At 41.8% G+C, this 20138-nt stretch overlaps 1 protein-coding gene across 1 annotated transcript; it reads right to left on the bottom strand.

The window, feature by feature from the left end:
- Positions 1-786: 786 nt before the first annotated feature.
- Positions 787-12229, bottom strand: LSM14A (LSM14A, SCD6 homolog A (S. cerevisiae); the record flags this gene model as incomplete). Its single annotated transcript, XM_010161537.1, has 9 exons — positions 787-1449; positions 3555-3786; positions 4650-4821; positions 6288-6467; positions 7423-7485; positions 7792-7971; positions 9825-9944; positions 10987-11119; positions 12066-12229. Coding segments are annotated over 9 exons (1268 nt in total), but the record flags the coding sequence as incomplete, so codon positions are not given.
- Between the last annotated feature and the right edge of the window lie 7909 nt (positions 12230-20138).

Here is a 20138-nt window from a genome sequence, read left to right as displayed (position 1 = left end):
CCCGGCGCCGCCTCCCGCCGCCCGCACACCCGTTACAAAATACTTCCTCGTAGTGCTATACAAAAGTTACAAAATTAAGATTCTATCAACCACTTTTAAATATTCCCCTTTTCCAGCAGCGCAGTTCCACATCGTTACCAGCACTGAACATTCTGAAGTTAAAAACAACAGCAGGAAAGTAGGTGAGAACGTTTTAATCTTTGGATCCCTTTATTCCTGTGGCCTTCGTACACAAACACGGACACAAACGACCGCGGCGGCGCAGCCAAGAGCCGTACCCAGGCGTCGTTTGGGAGGGGGAAGCGGGGTCTCCCCGTCTCGGGCTACCAAATAAACAACTTCAAACACTAAGAAATCTTTAAATCGCTTACGCCTACGGGTAGTACAACAAAGTTAACGTTCCAGGAGCGGACAAAGGGAGACAGGCTCGTGTCCCAGGCGTGCCGGGAGGAGCAGGAACTCACGTGCCTGGTCCGTTATCCAAAAGAGTTAATATTCATCACTACGTAAAATTAATTGCAAGGTTCCACATATGAAAAACTCTTTTCTCCTTATTTGAAAAGATCTCCTTAATTTGGTCAAATCCTGTGACATGCCAGAAGCTACAAAACCAGCATCTTGCAGGAGACGTGGAGAGCGGATTCGTGTGATGGAAGAACATTTTCACATCTTCATTACAGTCCGAATATAAAATCAAACATTTAAGCCTGAAAAGCTGCTAAAGAAAAAACCCCAACTAATTCCGTGTTCTTCAGCACATCCACTTCTGCAGTAACACAGGATGTCTGCCCACTTAAAAATGTTTATTCTTTAAAAAATTAGTTGCTTTTTATACAGCTATACAAAGTTTGCAGGGTTTCTTTGGCAATGGGATACAATGGAATTTTACAGCTATATAAAAAGTTTCCTTTGCCTCAGAAACAGTATTTACTGTGTGTACATATCTGACTGCCAAAGCATTTCCTACTGTCCAGCACCCTCGCTGATAAAAGCACAACTATCTCAAAGGGCTACTACAGGCTTTCCAAAAGACAACCTTCAGTGGATCGAAGCACTCACAGTATCGACGGCCTTCTGCATACAACTGTCCTTACGGCTCGAAGCGATTATCAAATACAGTTTAGTAGTAAGAAAAATCCTTCCCGTGATGAAAAAATACTTAAACTCCATCGAAGTACTGCTTTGTAATTAGCTCTACATACGAAATTACTTATCCTTCTGTCGCAAATATACTTAATGCTCGCTGTTTTCAAAGGCGGCCACTTTCCCAAAGTAACTGCATCACACCCCTCTGAAATTAAATAGTGAAATCCCAGTGCTGGTGACAAGTATACAGCAAATTAACTTCATTCCTTGCAGAGATCGAACTTAATTCTCTGGATCAAGAAGATGTAGACGTTCACGCGGTTTCAGCCTTCCTGTAGACTATGCAGCCACTTTGTTGTCTTTCTAGAGGGAACAACAGCGGAACGTTAGAATTATTGCTGCAGCACACAACTCCCCGACTAAGCTGGGCAGCAGCACGGGGAGAAGACGCCTGCAAAGGCTCCTTCTCACCTGCTGAGATCACGGCCACCGCCCTCTGGAATCCGGTTAGACACTGGACAGGTCTGGCACGGGCCGCAGCACCCACTCACGGTCCGGAGGCACGGCACAAATCCCCACCCCCACGCCGCCCCCTACTCCTCTGCAGACTGGGGAGTTCTCACCTTCACCAAGTCAGCCCCCGCACTGGGATTCACGCTCGGCTACCAAAAGTACCTTTCAATCCCAGCACTAACTACCGCAAACTAGCGAGGGGGCATCTGAGGGATGGTCAGGAGCCTTCTGTGATGAAAGAGGCAGCCCCTCCGTTTTCTGTTTTTAACTACAAATACTTAGATCTTCAAAGAGAAACCAAAGACTGTTTTAAAACACTAACTGCTCACGCAGTAAGCTAGCAGAAGTTCTTCTGCCCGGTCAGAGCGGAACAGGCCTACATCTGCATTCTGCTGAACTGCACTTGTTACCGACTCTAACCAGCACGCCATGCCAACGTTCCCGTCTGCATACATGCTTCACGCCAAGAGAAACGGCTGGCATGGGCATTTCTGAAAGACTCTGGTTCTGCAAGCAACTGAGCTCTGCTGATCTACATCATCCGCGTGATCAGTGAGCTCTGGGCAAGAGAATCTGGGCTGTTTCCGAGAGCACAGGACAGATCACTTCCTTAGCTGGGGCTGACACCTAGCTCAGCCCTTCCCCTAGGCTGGTTGGTAGGAGGAAAGAGAAACGGCTGGCATGGGCATTTCTGAAAGACTCTGGTTCTGCAAGCAACTGAGCTCTGCTGATCTACATCATCCGCGTGATCAGTGAGCTCTGGGCAAGAGAATCTGGGCTGTTTCCGAGAGCACAGGACAGATCACTTCCTTAGCTGGGGCTGACACCTAGCTCAGCCCTTCCCCTAGGCTGGTTGGTAGGAGGAAGAGTTAAGCTGGGCAAGAGAATCTGGGCTGTTTCCTAGAGCACAGGACAGATCACTTCCCTAGCTGGGGCTGACACCTAGCTCGGCCCTTCCCCTGGGCTGGTTGGTAGGAGGAGGAGTTAAGCTCTTCACAGGGAAGAGGGAAATGGGTGTCCTAACAGGGCTGCAAAAGGAACACTCTGCACAACTCTATGACAGGAAGATTCCGCTCTTAGCCATCAGGGCTCTGGCAGAAGACACTGCCACGCTCAGGTGATGACGAGAGCCTGGCTGTACATCAGGTTACTCAGTGGACTCACATGGTGGCTCGTGCTTCGCACCGGAAGGACCTTTAAGCTTCATTCATAAATAAAGCGTTAGTGCTTCTTGTCATCGTCCAGAAACACTCTGTGGGATGAAGGGGGGGTCTTTCCTTTTGAAGCTTTTATGCCCCATCTCCCTCCCACAGTTCCCTCTTACTCAACAACTGGCTGAAAAGTCAGTCCTGACTCCGCTTTCCCAACAGCTGCTGCACACGATTGCACAGCGTTATGGTTAAGAAAAAGCTCAGAACTCAGGTGTGTTTTTACCCTTCGTCCTGCCAAAGGCCATTGCTCAGCACAAGTGACTCCCATTACTCCCTTCAGGGGTTACACAGGATCCCCGAAGTCTACAGGCTGGGTGCCAACTCAGTCAAAGAATTCAATAGCTTGTTGCACACTAGAAGCGAGTTCAGTTACTCCCTCTCCCTCCTCACATTACAGCACTGCTTAGAGAAATGCTCACAATCCACATTTCAAACACTGGTATTACATCTGCAGAACTTCTACTTTTATTTTTTTTTTGCCCCTCCTCAATTCCAGCTACACAACAAATACTCAGTACATCTGAAGATAGGTAGCTTTAAGTTTTGGTGGCTACTGATAGTAAAATTATGCTGTGAAACTAAAATTTCAGCATTAATGGACTTTCAGTTGAGGAGCTGAGAGTAGCTACAAAATACTATTAAGGAAATTCTTGTTTGACATCAAATCTAAAAGCAGGAGGGGTTTTTTACCTCTAGTTTCTAAGAGCAGTAGATGAGGTCACAGTAAGATTAAATATATTTTACCCTATATTCAAAGTCAGCAAACTCCCTGCCTCCACGACCTCCTCTGAATCCACCACGAAATCCACGGGGGGTAGTGAAGCCACCTCGTCCACCTCCTCGTCCTCTTCCACCTCGGAAGCCAATCCCCCCTCCTCTGCCTCGGTACCCTCCGCGGCCACGATTGGGACGAAGCGGTATTCCAAAGGTCTCGGCATTTAACCTTCTTTCCTCAGCCCAGGTGGGTCGCCGTTCTCTGCCACACACAAGGAACAAGGATTGTTTTACAACACGCTTCCGAAGGAACACCGCCTGGCTTAGCCAGAAAGGCCAGGAAATGAAAACCGATAACCGCGCTGTAAACTGCTCAACTGTCCCTTCTGCAAGGATCCAGATGCCGGCCGTAACACTGTAACTCAAGGAGAAGGGACGCGTCGCCCTGTCGTTAATCACACGTTAATAATGCTGCAGGAGCTCCTGCGTACAGAGAGGATCGGTATCCGCTGCACACGGCATCGTATAATCGAGTAAACAGATAAAAGCTGGCTGCAGGTTCAAACAACAAACAGAAAGCAGGACTTCACAGTTACAGGTGGTGTTTGATGTAGCTGTCAGCACAACAATCCTCCCCTTCCCCCCAGAATTTGACATGGGTCAGCAATCCACATCTTGCCTAATAAAAAGGCAACAGCAAAAGGTAAGTAAGTGTTCCCTTCCCAGAAATGCCCTCTTCCCGTTCCAACCAGCTGCTGGCCAAGTCGGTTATGCAATCCCCTTAGAAACCATTTCCAAAGCGCAGTCAGAACCTGTTTAACTAAAGGGGTAATTTAGTAGCAAAACAAACCAACCCCCCTCCTCAGTAAACGTGGAGACCCTGGAGCGTGCACATTCAGCCCCAGAAGCACTGCTCTAGAAGACCTGAAGCATCTTCCCACCGACGTACCGCACCTGCCCACAGGGGAACCGTGTGCCACGTTCCCGTTTCATGTCTGCCCGCTGCACGTGGCAACAAGCTCCGCTCGCTTTCAACGAGAGCGGATCCTAACGAGCGGTGCAGGCACGACCTTAAGACACACACGGGCGTCAGGCAGACTACCAAGCTTCCCTTGCAGGCCGTACCTATTGTCATCGCAGGAGATGTTATCAAAGAAGGATTTGGTTTTGTCATAGTAGCAGTTGGGTCCAAGTGGATCTTCCTCATCCGCATTCCCTTCGCTATTTTGGGTATCAACACCTGAGTCACCTTTGTCTTCTCCATTTACTGGCTTCTCTGGTTTCTCAAGTTTATCCTCTGGAAAATAAAAGCAAACAGAAGCCTTCCAGAGGATCACACAAAACAGAACAGCACTGGTAACTTATTTGCAGACAGACACAAGCTGGACTGACAAAAAGACAAAAAAGCCTCCAAAATTTAACACAGAAGCCAAGTAATTTGACACAAATGAGGATGTTTTGCTGCTGCTGTCTGGAGGTTTGAGATCCTCTACATTCTCTGTGGGTTTAATTAACAAAACACAACTGTGGCAGAATGGATTTGATAGCCAACTATTTTATGACTTCCTAGCTACCTCCTTTCCAGACTTTAAAGCCTCACTCAATCACTCCTCATATAAAAGCCATTCCCTGCTTTTGCTCATCCCTGTTACCCGTCTGTCCTCTGACTTTGCTGTTAGCTGCTCTGAGACACAAGGTCAGCTATCCGAGGTACTGTGCCATGAGCAGACTTCATGATGTTTCTTTCCTAACAACGCCTGAAGTTCCACATACTGATTTGACTGGTACTGACAATAAGCTGCTGGTTCAACAGAACTAGCATTTACAATCTCCAAGTTTCACTCCTAAAGGCTTACAGCTTAAACCTCGTGGTGCTGTGCATAAACTCAGATAACCAGCTCAACCTTTCCACAACACACAAGAACTACCACCGTCTCATAAAATACTTTTATAGCTCATTATGGTTAACCTGTTTCCTTTTTATTATTCTGAAAAAACAGTATTGACAACAAACTGCCAACTCATTTAAAAGCGACAGAAAGAGGCAAGCACCAGAGAACACATCCTGTGGAACTCGACCGGTGGGTTTTCTCCACACTGTACCTGAACCCTTTTTTCTACCTTCTGTAACCCAGCTTTTCACCACTTATTCCCTGACACAGGGAACCGCCCACTGTAACCTGTAACAGTTTTGTCCAGCAATAGCAGCAGTGTACTAACAGGTTGCTGGTCACAAGAGAATGAGGAAATTTTAACAGAAACCTGCTAGAAACCAAAAAGTACTGGCAGTACAGATCTGAACTACTCCTTTATTTCTCTGGAAGTGTAAAAGCAAAGAAATGCTAGAAACTTTCTTAAATTGAAACACTCATGCATCCTCCAGGAAAAGCTTGATCCCAAACTTGTATTTTCCTGATTGCTTTCCGTCTATCAGTAACTGAAAACATAAAACATGGGTTTTCTTCTACTGCATCTTTTCCAGAACTCAAAAGTAAACTCACACTACTGGAACTTCTGCTCGTCACCTGCGTTTTTAACCAATGGACTCGTTACTACATGATGTGTTTTTGCCAGTTAAGTTTCTTTTCTCAAATACTGACCCAAGTATTCATTAACTAGACCATCCCAGTTTACTCACTCATTATTCTTTTAATGGCTGCAAACAAGACTTAGTAGGCTATGCCTTTTCAAAGTTGTTCTCTACAGTAGCATTAAAACACTTTAGCTTTTCCATGCTCAAATCTACAGCAAAAATTGATTTACCTTTTAGTTTAAGTTTATTATGAAATTCTCTATCAATTTCCTCCTTGTTGAATTGTGCATTTGCACTTTCAAAGTCGAAGTCCTTCTCAAACTTCATTGGACCATCCCTCCTAATACCAAATCTTCCTCGTCCCCCCCTGTGACCTCCGCGGCCTCTCCGTGCTGAAGGTGCACCTGGAACTGGAAAAGAGGGAACTTCTGTTTGGTTTGGTTTCGTGAACTGCTTTTCTTTCAGGGTGGTGGTTGTCGTTTTGGGTGAGTTTTTTTGTGTTAATTCCTAGGGTAACAGGTTGGGACTTCATGCATCCTCTTCCTGCACTTCAGCTGTTAAAAAGGCCTGTCAGATCAGCTTATAATTTGTAAATTCACTTACAGCAATTACAGCAGTGGCACATAAAGTGTAAAAGTGCTTTTAGACTTTTAATGACTTTTAGAAGTCATTAAAAGCCTCCTGAAGAAGAGTTAAAATCAGAGAATCACAGAACGGTTTGGGTTGGAAGGGACCTTAAAGACCATCCAGTTCCAACCCCCCTGCCATGGGCAGGGACACCTTCCACTAGACCAGGTTGCTCCAAGCCTCATCCAGCCTGGCCTTGGACACACCCAGGGCTGGGGCATCCACAGCTTCTCTGGGCAACCTGTCCCAGTGCCTCCCCACCCTCTGCGGGAAGAGCTTCTTCCTGATAATCTAAACCTCTCCACTTTCAATTTAAACCCATTACCCCTTGTCCTGTCACTATCAAAATGTTAGTGGCTTTTCAGTCACGTATTTTCATGGGAAGGTAACAGGTTTTATTGCACACTACTGTGTTTACAAATCCATGAATACTGTTTGCTTTTGCATTTTTATTCAAATCACTTAACCAACCAGAAGAGATTTTCTCTTAATGTTGACTTTTTGTGTTTGTATTATTCTGATCCAATACAAAGTTACTGTTACCCACCAGAAAGAATTCTGTGAAAGCATTCTAAATACATAAATTCTCTATTACCATAATCTGAACCGCAAGATTTCTGGACTTAGGAGCCAAAGTCCTGGCACCTTGCAAACTAGACACAATGTTGTATTTTAGCAGACTTAAAAACGTAATGAAGTCTGAAAACAATGGTAGCTATTTCTCAAAACAAGATTTACCAATTTGTCGTTTGTTTTCATTTCTGAGCTCATTTTCTGATCTTGAAACCTTGTGTGCTTCAGCTAAAGTTGGAAATAAAAAAATGATTTGTTTATCCAATTAGGTATTTTTGACGATACTTTTGTATATATTGTTCAGATTTCAAAAAACATCCAAACCTATAAAAGTAAACTACAAGTTTAACTTCAAAAGAAGAAATAAAATATTAGAATATATGCTTGACTTTAAGAAGATAAAACAATCCAGGTCTCTGCTGACCAGTCTACTAGTAACAGACAGCTGGAAAATTTCTAGACATTACCCCTACAAAAAAGCACTTCCTACGTGTATCGAAGAAAACAAGCAGTATGAAATCTATCCAAAGGTACCTCCTCGTCTGTGCTCTTGATTCTCTAACGATTTCTGGCTCGCAGACACCAAAGGTCTGGCTTGTACAGGACTCCTCCTCCCAACTGGTGCTGGAGCAGGCAAGTGGGCTGAAGCGGTTTGTACCGCCTGTTCCATGGTGGGGCTCCTTCTCAAATGATCTATCTGAGGGCTCGAGCGACCTGGGGAAAACAAAACCAAGCCCCAGAGAGTTATTTCTCATCCACAGAGCTGAGTTGCTGGTCTCAACCAATCTAGACTGACAGGTTTATCTGCCTTACCAGTCAAGACAGCTGTGTCCAAAGAAGAAATAAATATTTCTGCACCCTCAGATCCACTAATCCAGAATGAAGGATACTTAGCAATTCCCCTTCCCCCAGTCTAAAAGAAAAAAATGGGTAGGACAATTAATCCCTACCAACCCATCCATGCTGTGCATTTAGCTGTGGAATGAAATTTTTTGATTGATTGGAGGTAAAAATACTCTTTCTGCCTCCCTGAAAAGCCCAGTGGAAAGCAATTGCTCCCACAGGCAGAGATGCAGTTATGATACTGAAATTTCATTTCATCTAGCACACTGCGTTGTGTGATCACCACAAAATAAAGGAACAGTGATGGCAAGTGCCAGGCTTAATGCAGATGAAGGAGCTTGAAAGCTTCCCCACAAACTGCTGGTCGTCCATTCCAATTTGCAGCATGAGCGACTGGAGCCAGAAGCATGTTTAGAATGGAGACATTTGATCTGGCCAGACATGTTTATGACACCATACAGGTAAACCTACTAAGAAATTAAAAGAAGACTCAAGTCCCAGTAAGTAAAAGAAAACAATAATGTTGTATCAAAAAAAAACCCCACCCACACAAACAAAAAAAAACCCCAAACCAAAAAAAGACCCAAACCAACTAACCGAAAGAAAACAAAACCAAACACTCCCCCCCCACACACCACACTAATTATCTACAAAGATAACAAATATTTTCAAAAGCAGACACACAGAGAAAACCTGGTGTCCCACAGGAAGTTTCGTGGCAGAATGTATATTCACCTGGAGCATGTCATACTCATACAGTCCAAGGATCATACAGGTTTTAATTTCACCTACTGAAACACAAGCTACCCTTTTGACAGAGAAACAGTAAATTCTCAGCATACTTTTTCTTCCCCCTTCAATTAATACAACAAAGTAGGACCTATTTTTGGTAATCCACTCAACTAATCCTAGAAAGCAGCCCTAACTGGTATACAAATCTCACCTAGAATTTAGGCAGAACCTGTTTGCTCTAAGTGAAAACTGTTTTGCTTTTTAACATGACTGCATAAACTTAAACAGCATTAGGAATGCATCTCAGCACACACCTTTACTTGCTGTAATGAAGAGTGGAAGAGCAGGAAATAATGTCTTTTGGATTTTGAGGAGCAATCTTAGCACATTTGCATGAGAAGTGAGGGTGAAAGTGCTTGACATTTAGTTTCTTTACCACTCAAAAAGCATCAAGAATTTAATTTTTGCGTCTACTTTCTCTTTCCAATACAACACAAACTGCCCATACAGTTTCCATTACTGTTAACCTGACTGAGCTGTCATGTCACTATCTCTACAGGCGTTCAGGTCTGCTGTTATTCTTTTTCTAAGCATACATTGACAAAAAATACCATTAGGAAGACTTTAAAATTTTAGTCTGAAGGACTACACAATTCAATCAGCATGAAGTACCTCGAGTTTTGTGATGCTGTCTCTAAAACTAAATACTGAATTTCCACATGCACCTATGTGCTAATATGATTCAACAGAAGCGAGTCCTACTCCTCAGTATGAATGCTGTAAGGATAACAAAAGGGTGGCTACGCAGCATGCCAAGGTGTAGGAAAACACATTTAAAGAGCAAGTACAAAGTCTCTCAGGGCTTTCTGGTTTTAATACCAAGTGCTTTCATGACAGAATTCAGCTGTCTGGTTAGCATTTCTGGCAACCACCTAAATCACAAGGGCACAATTGGTCAAAAAAAGATCAAAGAGTTATTCAAAACTGTTTACCTTGAGACATCTGTGTTTTTAGTGATCTTGCATCTGTTGAAAACGCAGAACCAACTGCAGTGCTTTGGGACATGCTAGCACTGGCGGGAGAGTCAGTTCCAAAAGATGTTAAAGATCCCCCTGCTTTGAAAGAAATAATATAGTTGTAAAACCTGGTTTAGACTTTTTTTTTTTAATTAGCACTAAATGATTAGGCAGTTCTAGAATACACATAAATCTGCCCTTCCCATACACTCTAAGTTTCATGTCATGTATGTATTCATACCAAGTTGGTAAGACTGTAGTATCTTGATGCTGTTTCTCTTAACAAGAGGCACTGCGCTGCTAACTTCGGTATCACAAGTATTAACGTGGCATAGCCATGACAGCGTCTTACAGAGTAACAACCAATCATTACTGTTACATATTTGCACTTAACATCTTTTATTTAAAAGTACGACTGTCATATCTTTTAACTGATACCAAGTTATGGCCAGTTCTAGAGCCTTTCACATAAAACAGAGCTAACATTTTCAGTTCCTGGAGTCACACTGTCGTTGTAACAGTTACAAGAATGCAAGCTCCCATGTGAAAAAATAAAAGGTGAAATAAAAAAAGCTTTAAGGGAGGAATGGAAGTTGGTTGGTGAGTCTCAGCGGGCACCTGCACTATAAAGGAGCAACTAACACATGCTGCATGTACTTTGTGACAAGTTACCATCCCGTGAATAGCTGACTGTGCTGGCACCTGGATTGCTGAATAATCTAAACCCTTGGTTAGGATATGCCACCTGGTCAACTCGGGATACCAGATGCCCACAGCAGAGCTATGGGGCTTCTGTGGTGGAGCTGCTGCTACCACTTGTGAAACATAACGAATACACAATGAATGTAACCAATATATATATATGAAAAAGAATGAATTCATGAATATAGAAACCTTTCCCCCATTCATCCCTCAGAGATAAGATGTTTAGTCCTCAATCATAATTGCTCTGATTCAGGCTTCAAAGGCTATGACAAACCCACTACCTTAAAGCTAAACTGTGAGACTGATACAGGCTGAAGCCGTTGGATCTGCCCTAGGATAAGATGTTGATGGAATTGCAAGCACTGATTACTGTCCATGCACACAAATGCATCTTCACTTACAGGAAAACACCAAATAACGAAAATGAACATACCAACTCCAACAGCGCCAAACTGCTGCCCCACCAGCGGGCTTGGACTAAACTGACTGTACGCAGGCATTCTGCCAAAAGGACCATAGGACCCCACAGACTGGAATGAAGATGTACTTGATGATCCTAGTGAAGACTAAAAGGCAGACATTTGCAGAATTTAATGTTTACACAAAAAGTAGGAAACAGTTCTGCATGGCAAGAAACGCAGAACTCTAAAACTGTTAAATTTACCCTAACACCACCACTATGGCTAACACACATAAAAGGCCTTAAACGTTCATAAAGTTGTTTCATATCAAGAGTTTAACTGCTTTAACACAGAACCAGCAAAAACATCATGTTACTCTGCATGAAAAAACAGGCAACAGTTAGCAGAAATCATTTTCACAATTATGTATGCAGTTTAGAAAGCACTTTTACCCTTCCAATATCACAAACCTGTGCAAACAGTGCCATCAAATTTTGCTCTCTTTTCCCTAGAACCTCAGGTACTGGCTCTTGTCAAACAGACAAGCTTTTGTTGGCAAGCCTGTAAAATGCCCTCTCTCTTCCCCTGAAGTTCCAACCAAAACACATGAACAACGGAAGACCCAAACCCACTGGAGGAGGGTTGGTTATTACTATTCCTGCCGTTAGCAGTAATGCAAATTCACAGCCCTCAACTACCACTGACAGAAGTCCCACCAAATTTAGCAAAATAGAAGATTGCAAGGGTACTTTGTAAGAAAGCACCAAGAATTTTATCTTACAGAACAAATAAGAATTAGAAATGTAAACACTTAAATGGAATTATCAAGTTCCATTTGAACCAAGAAATTCCAACCCGCCCTCAGGGATGATTTTAAATTTTGGAAAAACTGGCAGCTTTGGTCTCCAGAGCACTGTGCTAGAGTTAGATGGCAATTTTCACAGATCGTGATTTTCACAGTTAAAGACAGGACTCAAAAGAGGAAAATCTTTCCAGAGTTCTTTACATTGGGTTGTGAAGTTCAGAGCAAATGTTTAAATTCTTAAACACCCAGCTACATAGCACTTAAAGCTACCAGGTTACACCTTCAGCAAAATAAGTTTTGACTTACCTGAACAATAGCTGGGTCCTGCGGCAAAGAACACTGCGGCTTTGGTGGCTCACAGACAGTTAGATCTTTAATGTCACTGCCACGGAATATAATATACTCAAAGACCTCATCACGTGGTGGAATGGGTCTATCAGTTGGTCTATCTTCTGTGCCAAAGGAGCGAACTGCAAAATTGGGGGGGGGAAGAAAAAAAAGTAAAACAAACCACCCCACATTCAACAAAAAGATTTCAGATACTCTGCAGTGACCAAGAGCTTTAAAAAAATATATATAATACTTCGTTGAGCAAAATATCTTACTAAATAGACAGCATATTCTTTGCCATTATCAACTGCTCAGACCTAAACAAGTAATTCGATCTTACAAATTTCAGTTAAAAATCCAGCAGAAAGACACCTATTCCTTACCAAGACATCACTTCTGCTATCACTCATGTTGAATATTTCAACTGTTTTGAGAGGATTAGGGAAAGCAGCAAAGCAGGTTTTTTTGCAAGTTAGCACTTTCTGGACATCCTAGCAAGAGGAACACCAACAAAGGCTGGTAAGTCAGTTCTGTGCATCAAGGACTACATGAGCTTACATACTTCATATTCTGCACTTGCAAATCAGGAAAGGAAAGGTAACACTACTAGAAACTACACTATTAAAAATTACCTAAAGCCAAGTACTTCTCAGTAGATTCAAGGTCTGAATGACGATTTAAACAAACATGAGGAATTCTATGGTATTATAGACATTTTTCATTAAGCAAAATGCAACTTTCTTGCTGGCTTAAGTTTCATATGATCTCTGTCATAAACTCACCGGGGCATAACTATCTTCCCAAGTAGGCCTGCTTAGTGTGCAACATGCCAAGACATTAAGTTTATGTGTATGGACTTAGCTGAATTCCAACAGTTTTCAGATTGCATAGTGATGAAGCTTATCATGCTTTTCCCTCTGCACTGCATATAATCTCTTCACTTTCCCTTCCCTAGAATTTTGGAAGCAAAGGCTAAACAATTGAAACCAGAGAAGAAAAAAAAAACCAAGAGACAGTCACATTCTACTGAGCACTCTCTCATGACTGTCTTCGCTCTAGCCTTTTAAGGTTCTTATTTGCTTTGTAAGGCTATGCAAGTTATACCGAGAAAACATCTCCTATTCCTCTGTAGTTCACCAGAATTAGTTTTCCCTGCATTTTCAGAAGCATCAACAGTTTGGAGACATCCATCATTAGGCACTTATTTGCAGCCATAAAACCATTTGTAAAGAAAAGCAGAGTTTCACATAGAGCTGTACAAAGTGATACAGAGTCATTTCTCGGGCTGCAGCAACCATCTTCCACCACTGTTCCTTCTTCTAGTACTGCATAAACAGAGCTTATCGTTATCACTCAAGTATTACAATTCTTTTTGAAAAGCTTAATTCAACGGTAAAGAAATCAACTCCACACTACAATAAAAATAACATTAAGAGGTTACAATTATTTTGTTCATAATTACATCATCTACTGAGATGAATTTTATCAGCTTTTCTATTTCTGTGCATCTGAAAGTCTGCTCTGAATGGCACTATAAAATGTAAGCGTTGTAAAAAGCCATGCATTGTTAAGTGAATTTCAGTCTTTATGAAATAAATCTGTCCTCTTTTCTTCCTCTAAAGAAAAATACCTGCAGATTTGAGGAAATTAACTCCTCTTTTCTTCCTCTAAAGAAAAATATCTGCAGATTTGAGGAAATTAAAGTAATACACATTAGCTTAACGACATTATCTACTGGTCATGTGCATTACTGTAGTTCGTTCTGTTGCTTTTTATTTAACACACCTTCCTACGTCACTGTCTTGACCGAGGATCCCACTTCACTTTCTGTCCATCCTAGACTCTTCTATTTATTAGATAACTAGGGAATTAACTTGGCTGTTCATTCCATCATTTGATCTGCTCCCACACTGAAATGGTTCCTCTAGTAGCCATTTTGCCTGCAAAGGTACACAAAAATGGCCAGTGTGACCAGTAAGTTACTGAAGTATTTTACTTTCTTGCTAAAGTGAAGGAACTAAGCAATACCAACACCACAAAATGGGTAGTAAACTAGGAGATCATATTTCATCTTTACACAGAAATAAAAATCCGATGAACTATGGAAGAAATCTGCTTTGAAAGTACTTGAGTCAGAGCTGTGCTGCACAGATAAGTATTTTACTATTAATACCAACATCACAAGGCACATATATAAACAGTTTTAACACCTGGCAATTACCTTTCTCCATTCTAAACCAATTAAAAAAAGGGAACAACCTAACTTTCATCTCATGACACCTTAGAAGAGGTAAAAGGGATTTTATTGTATGTCAAAAAAACCCCTTGCCTTTCTCCCCATCATAAAAATTAAAAAAACATCAAAAGGAAGTATTTTCAACACCAAAAATTAGAATTCACCTTTAAGATATTCAGCTGTCTATGCAACTAGATCACGTCACTGATAAGGTCATCAATGGTTTTGCAATAAAACACATCAAGAGATGCTACTAAGAACTTGAAATTTTTCCTGCCACAAACCAAACTGGTTTCAGCGCAACTTTCTGCAAAATCTAAAGGCAATTTTGCCCGATGAATATCAGCTCTGCTGAAGAGGGGTAAGCAAGCTCCTCTGATCTGGGATTCAACCCTCTCCTCTGGCATGGTTTAACCCCAGCTGGCAACTAAGCACCACACAGCCAATTGCTTACTCTTCCCACTCTGGCAGGATGGGGGGAGAGACTCAGAAGAGTAAAGGCGAGAACTGAAGTAAGAGTTTAATATTTGAAATAACAGTATTAATAAATAGTGATAAAAAAAGAGCATAACAGAAAGAGAGGAATTAAACAAAAGGCAAGTGATGCAAATTAAAAAAAGAACCCAAACACACAAACCTCAAACAAATGCTTAACCCTAACTGACCGATGCCCAGTCTGTCCCCAAGCAGCACCCCCTCCAGCCAGATTTCCCCTTAGTCTATATGCTGAGCATGATGTCATATGGTATGGAATATCCCTTTGATCCGCTGGGGTCAGCTGTCGCAGCTTCTTGTGCACCCCCAACCTGCTCCCTGGCAGGCCAGTATGAGAAGCTGGAAAGTCCCTGACTTAGTGCTTACATTGCTCAGCAACAACTAAAATATCAGTTTGTTACCAACATTCACCCTACCCTAAACCCAAAACACAGCACTATACGAGCTACTAGAAGAAAAATAACTCTACCCCAGCCAAAACCAGGCCACCTTCTTACAACAAAGGCACAACAATAACCATCCTCAAGCGTAATGTCCTTCTAAAGCAATGAACCAGAACTGCATGTGTGGCAATTAAAGCAAGAGTCTTCAGATAAGGGCTACTCAATTTTTTTGCATTGCACCCAACTAGGGTCCTTCAGACAGTAGTATAACAGAGCTGAATGTTACTTTTAAAATTCTGCATAGGGATAGCTATCTTTACAGTTTCTTTCCTAGCATGAATTTGGATTTAACGTAATCTGAGCTCATTAAAATTAAAAGCCCAGTATTAAAGGTGGCCAGTACAACAGGATTTTAGAAAGTAATAGCTTTTACCATAGTTTTGCATAATCAGAAATATTAAGTTGCCAGAGTCTCAAAAAGACAAGGTATTGGAGCATCAGCAGCCTTAGAGCTCTGTCTCTTGGGGTATTTCCTCAAACTACATCCTTCCTCCAAAACAAGGTGCAGCAGTTCATACATAGCAGAATACTGAAGAGGAAATTAAAATAAGCACGTGAAAGACAATGTAATCTTCTAACACTTACCAGGCCTATAGTAAATCCATTTGATCTTACCCTGTCAATTTAAGGTTAAATAAAAGAAAAAACAAAAATAAAAAAGCCAAATTTGCTTTGTGACTTGCAAACAAAAACACAACCATCACATGTTAAAAGCAAACTTGTTTTGTTAGTGTAAATGCAGGTAAGAAACTAACACTGTTGAGCGTAACAGGATTAATGTGTCTTTATACCCAAGTAGTTCCACCAATATCATGTGTAAAAGTGCCAGAAGCAGACTTTCAGACAGCTTTTGACTGACCTCAATGTTACTACTAGATTGTATTTTAATGCATACTACTATATTATACTACTACAGCATCCAAAGAAAACAATGCAACTTTCCCTATCATGTAACAGAAATTATTACCTGCCAATTAACACAGAAAACTACCGTGTTAATCAGAAGCCAAGCTAAAGATTCTACGAGCAAAAGAGGACTCACGTATTCCCATGTAACGTTAGTTATTGCAAATATGTAGTTCAGTCTCTGCACATAGTACTGACACGATCTTATTCGCCTTCCTTATACGTAACATACATACACAGAATCCAGTCTTTCCCCACTCCTACGGCACTCGTGAGAAACATGCCGACTAAAACGAGACCACCGCTACCAGAACAAGTAATTTCAATTGCCATCTCTCTTCAAAAAATAAAAACCTGTTCCTGGTAAATATGCTCAGATGCCTGCGCACCACATTACGGGAGAAGTATTCGGGTGAAGGAGCCAGCTTGTGCCAGGCTCATACCTGCAGAACAGCTACTGCAGTCTGCATTCCCCTACTCACAGGGGTGGTGAGTTAACAGGGAGATAGACCGGAGGGAAGTAGCCAGGAGTGGGCTTTGACAAGAGGAATTTTTTCTGCTGCAACACACTACCCACATGGTTGGACATGCCCCAAACCCTCAAAACACGGAGTACACATGTCACTTAACTAAAACAATCAACTTCATAAAAACTTGATGAAAATTTAACCCTTCCCTTTCCTGCTCTCAACACTAAACTATAAGAAATGCTCAAGTCTTCACAAGAATTTAACTCCCTTCTGTCTACATTCCTGAGTCTTTCACCTAATCAGTGTTGTATAAAAGTATAAACTGAAAGGAAATGTTCTCCTTCATGTGTCATTAGACCATGGAAAACACTGTGACAGATAGCTGAAAGTGCCGTAGGTTTAACTATTTCTGAAGTTACAGAAAGCTATTTCATTAATACATATTAATTATAATGGTTCCAAATGCAACTCCCAATGGTCCAACTGCTGGGAAGTAGGAACTGATGCAGGATACTAGACAGTATATCATTTGCTGTTTCTTATACTCACATGCCTAAGGCTTCCCTACCACAGGCAAAGAACAAAGCCTTTCCAATATGGCTGTTCTTACAGCCCACCTACATTAAAAATCCATGCCTCTAAACCGCTGCCCTGAAAGAGAAAGACGTAACGTATTACCAGCATGAAAGTTCATGCCTAGTTTTTAATGCCACAATATGTAAGATCAAACACAATCAGTCATGATTATTCTATAACTGCCCCCAGGAACGGCTGCAGTCACTTGACAGCATGAAAATTTTACTCCAAACTGTGGCTTGCAAACACTCCATTCTTAAATTGGTTGGAATTAAAGATGCTTAAAAAAAATAAAGTATGTATTAGAAGTATGAACAAGAAGGACATTCCAAGTTAATTTAACTTGAAACTTGAGAATGAGTGGGTGGGTTTTGGTTCCAAACACAAGTTCTGAAAAGCTGTCAATCATATGCACCAATAATACAAAAATCTCAGTTAACTGTATAACTTGTTTAATATTTAGCATCTGATATAGACTGAAGTTTTCACTGTTATTTAACTAACAATACACTTTAACACTTTGTGAAAGCACATGCTGCTTTCCCTTACCAGGCTCCATCTTAGAACAAAAATGTTATGCTCAATATTTAAACAGTTGCTAACTTCCTCTAAGCCGTGAGACAGAGGCCACAGCTTTCGCTAGTGAGAGGATCACACTTTGTAGATAAAATGCTGATTAGAGAACTATAAGGCATTGCCCCTCAGTAACTGAAGACTACAATCAGTAACCCAAAAATCTTATTTCTGTCCAAACCCCCGGAAGAGTTTAGACAAATAAAGGCATTCCACATGTAGAACTTCATGAGATTAATCGCAGACTTCAGTTCAGCGCACAGAAGTCCTGCTGTTAGGCAAACCTGTAGTTATTCAAGAACATAATCCACCTCTGATTTTGCACTTCATGTCACAAACAATTCCAGGGATTTCAGTTAGGAAATTAATAATAAGCTGCCCTGCACTCAGCCCAAGTAAGACATGAAGCCAGATACCTAGCAGAGCAACTGAAAGCATCGAGTCATCCTCTGGGGTTTTTTACTGCCTCCTTTACCACAAATGTAAAATTTTCTTCCAGAAAAGACCCCCAGTAAACAGTTCTGGTTTGATTCTGGCCTCACCAGAGGAAGAAGAGATAATATCAGCTGGTCAACGTGTTTACAACTACAGACAGCGCAGAAAGATCTGCTCCTTTCACATAGAGCCCTGGCCGTCATTAGCCGCACTTGTCACCTTACAACTACGCCATCATACCACCCACACTCACGTGACCCAAGCCTTCAGTTATGCAGAAACTTGAATACTCTCAAGTTGAGCACTTTGTTCACGAGCACAGTGATCTCTCTGCAGCCTAGCATGGTTGTTATCAGCTCCCAGATTAATCTCAAGAGTTCTGGTTCCAGGCGGCCTAGAAATACGGGTTTATTCTCTTCTGAATCATGACGCTACATTACAAAACACACATTCTTCAGTTAACTCAGCCGAGTTTTATTAAAGCAAATTTAATGGTTTAGATTTACATTTCTGATGAATGCTAGGGGAAGAGAGTAGATTAGATTTGTAATTGTATTTTCATCTATTATGTACACTTTGGCAGATATGTCATAACATGACTTAACCACTCTTCAGAAGTCATGCAAAATTAGCTGGGTCAGCACTAAATCTGTCTAATTTAGGGCAAGACTATCTCAAGCTCCTCAAGGGATGGGATTCTTGTCAGTGCTTTTGTGCAAATCTCAACAATCACAGCCTGCAACTGGATTTTCTCTACATTTATTATCACAGCACTCATAATTTTCTCGGATAAAACAAATACTTACCTCTCCTTTTTAAACAGGTAATGCAACACCAGCAAGGTAATTTAACCTAAAGGCAACTTTACAAGCAAGTAAAAGAATCACATAATGAAAGCTAAATGCCCCATAAATGAACTAGGCAAGCCTGGGACCAAACCTACAATACGGCGTTTCAAAGCCTACATATAAAAATCTATAAAACAAAGCAACGTATTTCTTAAATGGTAATTGTTGGGGGGAGGAGAGGAGGAAGAAGAGGCCCTTAAAGTGACAAAGCACAGGAACAAGAATCACCACAAAGACCAACGCGAGATGAAAGCAAGCAAACTACTACAAGATACCAACTCGACAGACCAACTATTACACACATCAACTAGGTGAAACATAACAGACGGTCATTACGCCAGAATGCTAAGCCTATCCCATCACATAGGCGCTGAGGTCGGGAATATTCTCAGTCCCAAACATTTCATTTGCACAAGAAGCAATTCTCCCTCTTACCTAATGACTGGATAAACTCTGCGCTTTTAGCGTTTAGGTTATTTAGCAAGACTTTACGGAGTCAAGAAGTGTAAAGTAAAATACCACTGAGTTTTGCAGAATCTATTATAACGACGTTATCAAAAATTCTGACGTTTTACCCCAATAGTACACATTCACTGCCGTGGGTAATATCCTGAGAGTGCATTATCATGTGCAATAAACAGCCATGTCCTTTGGAAGCCCAGTTTCAAAGATCCTCTTTTGTAATCCTCAGTCTCTGACTCTCTTCTCGGTAAACACAGCTCCGCAACTTTCTTATACACGCATACATATATTCTCTGGCCAATACATTCTCACACGAGTATCTATACTCAATTTCGATTTATACAGTGCTGTACAGCTACCTCCGAAACGATCACAGCTCACGATCAGCCTTCTTTATCGATAACCTGGCACTCAGGGGATCCCCTTTCGACCGGGCTTGCCTCCTACCCCAGGATGCAGAAGTTACTCGTACGCGGCCCTACACCCTGTAGGTCTAGAATTCTTGTGATGCAAAGGAATCCTGTTTCCAGGCTCCCCCTCCTACTCCCTTTTACGCACTAACTCTGGACCACTTCCACCGCGAAGGGCTTCATACTTTTACCGCA

The sequence above is a fragment of the Eurypyga helias genome, unplaced genomic scaffold (assembly GCF_000690775.1).
Source record: "Eurypyga helias isolate BGI_N326 unplaced genomic scaffold, ASM69077v1 scaffold14771, whole genome shotgun sequence".
In the NCBI taxonomy this organism is placed as follows: domain Eukaryota; kingdom Metazoa; phylum Chordata; class Aves; order Eurypygiformes; family Eurypygidae; genus Eurypyga; species Eurypyga helias.
Note: the sequence above shows the minus strand (reverse complement) of the source record. Positions and strands in the feature narration are given on the sequence as shown.